This window comes from Pygoscelis adeliae, unplaced genomic scaffold, assembly GCF_000699105.1.
Source record: "Pygoscelis adeliae isolate BGI_AS28 unplaced genomic scaffold, ASM69910v1 Scaffold45, whole genome shotgun sequence".
NCBI lineage: Eukaryota > Metazoa > Chordata > Aves > Sphenisciformes > Spheniscidae > Pygoscelis > Pygoscelis adeliae.
Genome location: NW_008825114.1, coordinates 8919542 through 8929260, shown reverse-complemented (window position 1 = coordinate 8929260; position 9719 = coordinate 8919542). Strand labels below are relative to the sequence as shown.

The window sequence follows — 9719 nt, the reverse complement described above, 5'->3', positions numbered from 1 at the left end:
ACTAGAAGTAAATGTATATGAAATGCTTATGTTAATACCAAACAAACATCTTTCTAAATACGGTATTAATCACATGATGGGTGGAAATGCTTTCTAAGCAAGCTTATACTCATAAAAGTAGTAAATCTTCAATGTATTCTTAATTTCATTTTTATTTATTTATTCAGAAAATAAATGCTAAGCTTCATGATGGAGTGTGTCAGCATTGCAAAGGCATCTTGGAGTGGCGGGTAAAATTCAGCAAGTACAAACTACTATCAAAACCTAAAAAATGGTGAGTTAAGATACTTTGTGTTAATTACTGATAGTGTAGTTTTTGAACTTTTTGGAAAACATTCTAGTTTTGGAAACTCACAAGCAGTAACCGCTACTATGTGACATTCTTCAAATTTGGAGTCTGCAATGACATATATATGCAATGTCAATTTTCTAATTCATTAGTCTTTTATCTTAAACTTTTGAAAAGACAACACAGTGGAAAAGCAACTGCATCCCTCTTTGCTGTTAAAATGCTTGAACCGTGGACCTGTAAGTTTCCAAAACCGTCAGTGTGTCCTCCTGAACAAAAAGTCGAACCTGAACCAGTTGTAACATAATTTTCCAAGGCCTTGTTGCAAGTCAATACTAGAGGAATCTGCACGTGTCTAAACTTTTGTAGTTCACAAAGACTATCTAGTAGAGAAACGAGGAGAGGAAGGCTTTAATTTTGTGTCATATCAAAACTCATCAGCAACACTGTTCTCAGCATTACTGAGGCCTCAATTTCTACAAATTGTTTGCAATGCATGCATTTCATTACCTCTTAGCATGTTCTCTCTTTTTGTATATGAAACTATAATCGTAAATATTAAATGTTTAGCATTCTGTATTAGGTGTTTTTGGATAAGTACATAACAAAGGCGATAAATATCTTAAAATAATTTATAGGTTTGTGATAGGTTAATTTTCTGAAGTGGATACTCTCTGCTTCCTTCTTACTTGCTCAGCTGCAGAGGTCCTTACCTCTGTGGCTGCAGACACAGCCAGTGTTTCAACAATGAAATGCTGAACTCAGAGAAACTACAGCTGGGCTGTGGTGTATGATACAGCCACCTTTGTCACAGTAGTTCGCTCTGCGTTTGTGTGTTGTTCTCATTTACATACTTCCAAAATACTTATGAACTGCTTGAAGAGGTTCTGTAAATGTATGCGTGCAGTTCCCTGAATAACAGTGTATTTTATTTTGATTTTCAGTAGGTTAAAAGGGAAGGAATGTTTGTTCATACTATATCCCTCACTTGTGAGAAGTTTTAATTTTTTAATATGAAACCATATGCAACAAATATTGTGGTTTTAGTAAATAATTTCACCCTTTCCTGTAAAAAAAAAAGATTTGATTAGGTAGAAGTCTCACTGGTTCTCAAAGGAAACATTCTGGGTTCTATTCACCACGGATGAAGTTGGGATTTGTCTTTTTTTAACTCTTTCTCAAATGACTGTGTGCATCCTGTTTAAAAGTAATGAGCTGTAACAAATCATGTGGTGGTGGATCTGGTTCTTTTGCCCCTTCTCTGCCTACCCCCAAAGGAAAAGAAGCAGGCAAAAAAGCATGTAAATCAGAGAAGCATTGGAAATAGAAAAAGTGGCGTTGTGGGACAGCTGCTTATGACAGAAAATGTGATGTTTTCCTTCATATTTTTGAACAAGTAAATTGGGCTGCAGACTGTTCTAGCTCTACCGGTGGTGGTTTCTAGCCCAGCCTGCAGCAGTACAATGGCTGAGTGGGCCGCTGTTCTGAAAGGACAAGACTATGAATATTTTCAATGGGTGAAGTTTCTAGGTGAAGTAAACACATTATAGACATTAAAAATGTGACTATATGGAAAAAAATGAGTTCTTTATGTCACAGACGATGGGAGTGGAGGTCTTCTCCATACCTCAACTTATTTTTAGTTTTTTAACATCTTCAAAATTATGATTGTTAGTACAAGCACAAGTTATCCCTACTTTACTTTTATTTCAAGTATTTAAGTATTACAGATTGAACTATTTAAAAAAAAAAAATCTATCAACCTTGCTTTGCTAGTGCCCCTGTTTGGTGTGACATGGCTGGGAAGAGCTGTAGACATTTTTTTAATACTAATGCAACTGACCATAGAAGAGAAAAAAAAAAAAAACCCAAACCAAACTAAGTAGGTATTTCCAGTGACATCTAACTGTATGTTTTTTCTGGGGGAAGAGGAGACCAGAATCACTAGGCAGTTCAGACTTTGCTTTTGTCAAATGTGTCCTGTTAGCAATTCTTGTGATTTTACAGCTTCTTATGGGATTGGATATGCACATCTTAATAACAGAAGCTCAGCAGAGCCTAGATGGACATAGTAGGGAGAAGGCGATAGTGCTTAAGAATGGGATTTGAGAAAGCAAGTAAAAATTCTGTTTTACGAGATGCTAGTTAGTGCATCTCTCCTTATAAGGAATGCAAAAACACTTGATATTTTTCTTCAGCCTGTTTTAGCCGAGTCTGCAAATCCACTGTTCAGAACTGTATGCTAAATCTTTCCTGACAGACTTTTGAGTGCCTGAGGAACCAAGAAAGAGTGACATTTAGGACAGCTGCATTACATGGGATATATAGTTCTGGGTTCTGTTCTCAAAAAATACGATGCTTTAGAAATGTCAGCTGAATGTTAAGCCATAGCCTTTTAGAAATTACTTAATCTACAGAGTTTTATCACATCTTGAAAAAGAATAGCCAAAAACCTCTACATAATTAGGTTGGGTTTGTTCAGAATACTGTTCCGTGAAGGCTTGTGTTCATAGAAAGCAAAGTCCAACACTGGTTTTGTTTATACTCTGAGAAGTTCAAGAGGAAGACATTGTAGTGTTTGAATTGAAAGCTTTTTATTTGTAAAATGCATGCACCTTTTTATACCATATTCCTATTTTCTTTTATCGTTAAACCAGAAGAAGTTACGTAGCTTTTGAAGTAAAACTACCTACTGAAATGAATCAAAAGGTTTCTTTTGTCACTTTAAATATAAAAATTCTTAATTTTTTTGTTTCTTCTTCAGTTCTTTTAATAATTCTTACTGAAAAAGTTAAAGGAGAGGGAAGACAGGCAATGATTTTGATAGTGCTGCTTGTTAACACACCGATTGTTTCATATGAAAGTGGCCTATAACATGTTGTTCCTCTTTTGAAGAGTATGTCTATATTGTCTTTGAACACGGAATGTTTAATAAGTGTCCACAAACATTTTTTTAATCATGTTTTCTTTCTCTTCACAGTGTGAAGTGCCTCCAGAAGACTGTAAAAGATCCTTACCATATTATTTGTCGACCATGTGCTGGTAAACTAGAAGTTTGTGCCAAATGTGGAAAAGAAGAAGAAATAGTAATTCCGTAAGTAGCTCATAGGTTACATATTTTCAGTACTGCACTGTTTCTTCCCCTTTTAATAAAGCTTGTTTGGAAATTGCCAAGAAGCTGTTGTACTTTATTCTGAATAATCCTGACAGGAATCAGTAGGAGCCATTGCCCTCACTTTCTTCTGCTGAAACTAGGGCTGAAATGCCTATTGATGTTAGTAGGGCTGGGCCAAAAAAAGCCTTACTTGGGTAAGACACTTTATTTTAATACCAAAGGATAAATTGCATATCTTCCTTGGGAACAAAGCACATCAAAATGTATTTCAGTGTAGAGCACCATAAAACATGTATAAGCCAATTTACTATTTGCATTTTGTCTGTCATTTGATGATTCAGTTACTAATGAACAGAAAAGCTAAACAAGGGCTGATGCTGAGCACAGTTACCACAATATGTTTAGCAGGCTTTTGGTTTTCTTATTCTTTTACTAGAGTTCTCTCTTTATTGAGCATCCTGTATTAATTTACTAGTTTGTGACAACTGGCCAGCAGTTGCTTAGTTGGTCAAACTGTTCATATATATATTTTTTTTTTTTCCTTCACAGACTCTTTTTCCTTTCCTGTCTTCTATATCTTTCCTATTCAACATGAAAGTAACTTTAGGTTATGGTCCCTCTCCTCCTCCTCCCCACCTCCTGCCCCCTTCCATCCCTGGTAGAATATTCTACCCTTCATCCCATTCTTGTGTAAAAGAAAAATATATTCCAAAAGTGGGTGGTGATAACATCTTCTTGCTTTCTGCAGGATTGATAAAGGACAAGACAGAACTGAGAGTGTGACTATTAAAAATGGCCAAGAGAGCAGTGGGTTGAAGGATGAGCTGGATTTTGATACAAACTTCAGCAGTACAGACAGTGATGAAGACTCTGATGTGCTTGAGGAACGATTTAAAAGTATGAATTTTGAAAGGACAGATCTAAAAGGTTGAGTTTAGATGGGAGACTATATGCAGTCAAAAGTGGTAAACCAACGTTTGCCTTAAACTGCTCTGAAAACCTGATTTGACAACTAAGGTCCTTGCATATAAATGTTGGCACTGTGTATTATGACACTTGTTGGGGGTTTTGTATAAATAAGTATTTTTTTGTATTAAGAGCAGAATTTCTTGTGAAAAGATTCAGAAATTGAATCTTTAAGCATAGTTGTTTCTTGCATACATGTAACAACTTCCTGTTTATCTGGAGCAAAGCCTCTTTGTGTAATTGTTCTAAATTCAATATTATGCAGCTGTTGTATTGTCACTTGGAAAGCTACATGAAAGTCTAGAATAAATACAGAGTCTTGTCATAAAAAGGAGGAGCTAAACCAGCTGTAATAGTTTGCTGAAGGAAGAACGTGCGTCTTCTGTCAATGAGTTTCCAAACAGGGTCAAAATACCAAGTGGTCATTACCCTTATGTCTGTTGTTTCTTTTCTGTGCAAAAAAAAGAGGGCCTAAATGCCATCACGAGCACAAGTTCATGAGCAGTTAATGCTTATTTACCACGTATAAGTATGCATTACAAGTTTGTGACCTTGTTACTCCCAATGTTTTGAAAAGAAAAAAACTGAGAACTTTTTAGAATTTCTCATAACAGATCTCACACTTTCTTTTCCTTTGACTGCAGATCTAATGTAGTTTGCTCTGATATGAAAAAACTTGTGTAGCATAGTGATGCTTATATAGTTACTCTCTTCCTGATTTTCAGTTCTTTCTAGGGGTTATTTCCACGTAGATTAAGTTCTTGGAAGAACTTAACTGAATTTGCAGTAGCTATCTTTTACGGGATTCAGGATGGTTTGATTTCTTCTGTATTGTCTGCTACCTCTATAAATAAAGCTGAAGAAGTACTTCCTAGTAATTAAATGGTTTAACGTATGACAATATACTATGCCATTTTTACTAACCACATAACAGCTACACATCTGCTTTGGTGTTCTACCTGATTTGCAGTAGTGGGCGTGGTAAAATTTGATTCCCAAACTGCCTTCTGCAAATGAATTGTGAGGGACTTCAGCTCTGGGATTTTTCTTGCCCCCTCTCCCCAATGGGGGAAATACTGAAACTTTATCCTTTGGGTAGAGATAGCCACCCTGTGGCTGCTGTAGTTGACCTTAACTTTAAAGAAAATCTAGTTACCAAGATGTGGAGTACTAAGACATTCAGCAGTCAATAGCCTAGAAACTGTTCTGATTTAAAGGACAACTTTATTATTTAGTATTGACAGCAATGGGCAACAGCAAAATTCTTGTAATCACTCATGGAACAGTGAGCTCTTACTGTTTTTTCTTAACTGTGTAGGTGTTTGTCACTACACATAAGGCCTTAAGAATAAGCTTTTTCTTTTATTATCTTTATTTATTTGGATTTGTCTTTGAAACACCATTTTACCTTTTCTAAACTATTTGTAAGTTTGTATCTTAATATCTAAAACATGCTTTTGTAATGATTTCTAAGGACTAGTAATCTGCTTGGTTTCTTCTTTTTTGTTGTTGTTCCTTTTCCATGCTGCCCTTCTGCTGTTGAAGAATTTGATTCCCTAAGATTATTTTCATTTTTCTGTCCTATGTAGATCTTTTGCATAGGTAGATTTTTGCTAAGTGTTTTGTGATAAACACTAGCAGTAAAATATTGAAAAACATTCTACTGGTCTTCTCTGTTCCCATGATGCATTGTGACTTTTGTGGCTTTTCACTGAGACAAAGTCTAAAGTTTACTAAATGTTCGGGTGGTATTCTGTTTCCTTCTGGGGTTGCTTATTACACAGTAGTTTGCAGTCATAAAAGACTAAGACTGATGACCCAAACAACCCATCTCCTTTCTCCAGCCACTCTGTAAACACGTTGTTTATAAGCTAAACCACTATTTTTGTGATTAAACGTACTGGTTCTTTCATTCAACTGCAACTAATAAAAAACAAGAAATTCGGAAGTTTATGTGGAAGGGCAATGGTTTGTCTTAGAAGAGTCAGTGAAGCTGCAAAGCACAAAGAGGTGCTTAGCAGCAGAAGAGGAGGTTGTCTGGTGTTTAGAAGTGACTGGAAATTGGTCTGAAGGTCATGTTGCGTTGACAGATAAGCCCTCCCAATAGGACAGCAGTGACGTCTGACTTAGTGTGACATTGCCTGTTGTCCTGCCAGTTGATGTCGATAAAGACAGAGTGAACAAGGAATATCCCACACGCAGTGCAGTTGACCGGGTGGGGGTTAGAGGGAAGTTAATAAGTAATCTGGAATTTGCTTCAGAAAGGGTCTCTCTGAAGGGGAAACATGAGTGTCATCAAAGTGAACTTGGCTTTTGAAAGTGACATACGTATGGGAAATGTTCTTCCATTTGGAAAAACTAGGTAATGGCCTAGCCCTTTGCCCAAAGGTGAGAGGAAATCCTGACACGATAGGAAAACATGTCAATGAACTGGCAGGAGCTGTATAATGAGAAAATAAGGGGAAGGGCTCTCTTCTCAAAGTGGTGACACAACCTGTCAGGACCGGGGAAGAGCAGTGCCACACAGATGAGCAACGTGTAGCAACAAAAGACAAACATTAGGGAAAGTCTTCTGAAGTTAGCATCTTCGTGTCACACCACTAATGCTCTGTTCAGAGTTTTGGTGGGCAGTTGATACTACAGTTGATGAAACTGCTGTGAGTGAGCATAGCTGCAGTGGTGGCTGGCTGGTGTTAGTCCAACCTCTCTGAAGACAACTTTTGATTCTGGCAAGTGTTCTGTCTTTGGTCGTAACTGCGGTTAAAAGATACACTGCTGGAAATGATTGCTGCCACTAAAACCATGTACGACGGTGGATGTGAGTCAGCTTGCAAAATTGCTAACTTGGAGTTGGGGTACATTTGCTATTATAGGAAAAAGGAGTTTGTGTTTTACTGAAGACATCTCTAACAGGAATAAAAGGAACAATTTTATTTTTCTTGTTTAATTTTGACTGAAGTTAGAACTTATTTGGAATTACAGTAAGATACTATTTTTCTAAGGCTTTTAAGTAATAGTTCTGAATTTCAAGGGAGGTTTTTTGTGAAGAACTTGTTGAACAGAGTTATGCAGGGGCAGAACCCCTTTAAACCCTGCTCTTCAGTAAAATCATGTATAGATGAGAAAATAAAAAGGAAGGTGATCAAAAGTCATCAAAGAGATTTCTGAGACAATCTTTAGGGTAGTTGCATATTGAGTTTTTAATTGAGATTTTGAAAGGTTTCTGCCTCTTCTTTCACAAGGAATAATGAATTTGTGTTTGTAAACTTCAGAAGAGGGGAACCACCATACCTGCAGGATATTGAGATGCAGTTTAAACAATCTACCTAGGATGACTGAATCCTAGGTATTTAACTGAATCTTGTGGGTCTTTATGGAATATGTTACTGAAGAAGAGAATGATAGATGTTAATAATTAGTCATCTGAAGAATAAAGGAGATGCAGTGGTGCTGCTGACACAGTTGGATTCCTGTTAGCTGATTGTGCTTAGGAGTGTTACCAATTCTTGTTTAGTGTGACTCAACACTGACAGTAATTAATTAGATGATGGACTGTTGGCAGGCATGCAAGATGATTCTCGCTTCACAAGAGGAAATGCTTATCATAGGCTTGAGCTATCAGAACTTGTCATTGTTGACTTGTACAGGTTTCCAGAAAACCAAATTCCCATTTATAAGGATTTCTTAGGACAATCTGGATTCACTGCAGTATGAGGAGAGTCCGGTATGGACACAGTGCTGCCTCCTAGCATAATTCCTTAACAATCTTCTCTGTCAAAGTTTGTGGGCATCTTTGAGACATCCTATCATCAAATGTTTTGAAGCATCAGGTGATACAAAAAGCATTGCCCAATTATTTACTTCTAGTTTTGCATGGGCTGGGCTCTTCTATTCTTGTCTTGGCTACTGATTAATCTGTATGCCTCTAAAGTACTAAATTAATACCAGCCTCTGAAGGTTTATAGGACTACTGGTTAATTAGGAAAAGGGTGGCTTGTTTTCTCCCTATAATGGGCATGTAGTTGGATGCTGAGATGCAAATCATAGCATTAGCAAGGAAAATAGAGGAAAATATAGCAAGTAATCAAATGTGAGCCACCTTGTAACCCTCTAGCCCTACAATTATATGTGTTTTCTTTGTTCAGGAGTTCTCACAAGTAAACGGATGCTGGTAGAAAATGCATAACTACCTCTGCTTATAGGAAGCATCAGGCTGACTTACAGAGTTAATGAGGAAAGGTTTGTAAGTAGCGTGGAGAGACATTCTTAATAATCAGATGTTTAGGGAGCTGGTCATGCACACTGTCAGCATCTGGTTCACTTTATTCTTCTGCTTTTATCTGAAAACTGTTAAAAGACAAAACTGTATATGAAAAAGAAAGTATGTGCTCTGCATACATGCTATGTATATCACATACATGTTATCACATACAGTGTGTGCGTAAAGTAGGGTTCCTAAACCTCAAAACAGTTGAAAATACACTAGTATTTGAAGCGAGGTAGATCTGTCTAGGGATTGATAACATGTTCTCAGACAAATCACCTGTAAAAGACTAGAAATGAAATATTTGGCATATTTCAGGTAGCAGATTTTCCTGCTGGAGCCTCTAAGTGAGATGAAATCACATCTAAGTTGTCTTTTTTCCTACTGAAGTCAATGAGAAAACAACTATTTGTAATAATAGGGATAGGACTCATAATTCAGTCATCAATAAAAAGCTTGAATTTGAGGATCTGAAAAGAGGGGCTGAAGACCACATCCAACACATTAAGATTTGACCTGAATTTCAGCTATGTGTAGCATCCGTACTTTCATTTGCCTTTGATACAGCTTTAGAAACCCAGGTTAAAAGGGTCTGGTGTAGTCTCATAACTAAAAGTGCTTTGAAAGCAGTGCCAAATATTTTAATATTTTTCTTAAAACTACAACATATAACACCATGTTTTTGTACAAAAAATACATGGATTATGCATGTTCCTGATTATGCATGTTTCTCTACTGCCATAAAAGACAAAAAATGTTTCTGTAAATAAATCAGCAACAAAAGGAGGGCTAAGTAGAATCTCCATCCTTTATTGGATGTGGGGGCAAACATAGTGACAAAGGATGAGGAAAAGGCTGAGGTACTTAATGCCTTCTTTGTCTCAGTCTTTAATAGTAAGACCAGTTGCCGTCTGGGTACCCAGCCCCCTGAGCTGGAAGACAGGGACGGGGAGCAGAATGAAGCCCCCATAATCCAAGGGGAAATAGTTAGCAACCTGCTACACCACTTAGACACACACAAGTCTATGGGGCTGGATGGGATCCACCCAAGGGTACTGAGGGAGCTGGCGGAAGTGCTCACCAAG

General features: G+C 37.2%; 1 protein-coding gene across 1 annotated transcript in view; it reads left to right on the top strand.

Moving 5' to 3' along the window:
- LOC103920437 (chromosome unknown open reading frame, human C9orf85) overlaps positions 1–5757 on the top strand; it is a 14104-nt gene extending 8347 nt beyond the window's left edge. Inside the window, exons 2-4 of the mRNA XM_009328178.1 lie at positions 168–274; positions 3270–3383; positions 4153–5757. Coding sequence (XP_009326453.1) covers positions 168–274; positions 3270–3383; positions 4153–4336 — 405 coding nt within the window. The 3' untranslated portion in view covers positions 4337–5757. The remainder of the gene's footprint in view (positions 1–167; positions 275–3269; positions 3384–4152) is intronic.
- The last annotated feature ends 3962 nt before the right edge of the window (positions 5758–9719 follow it).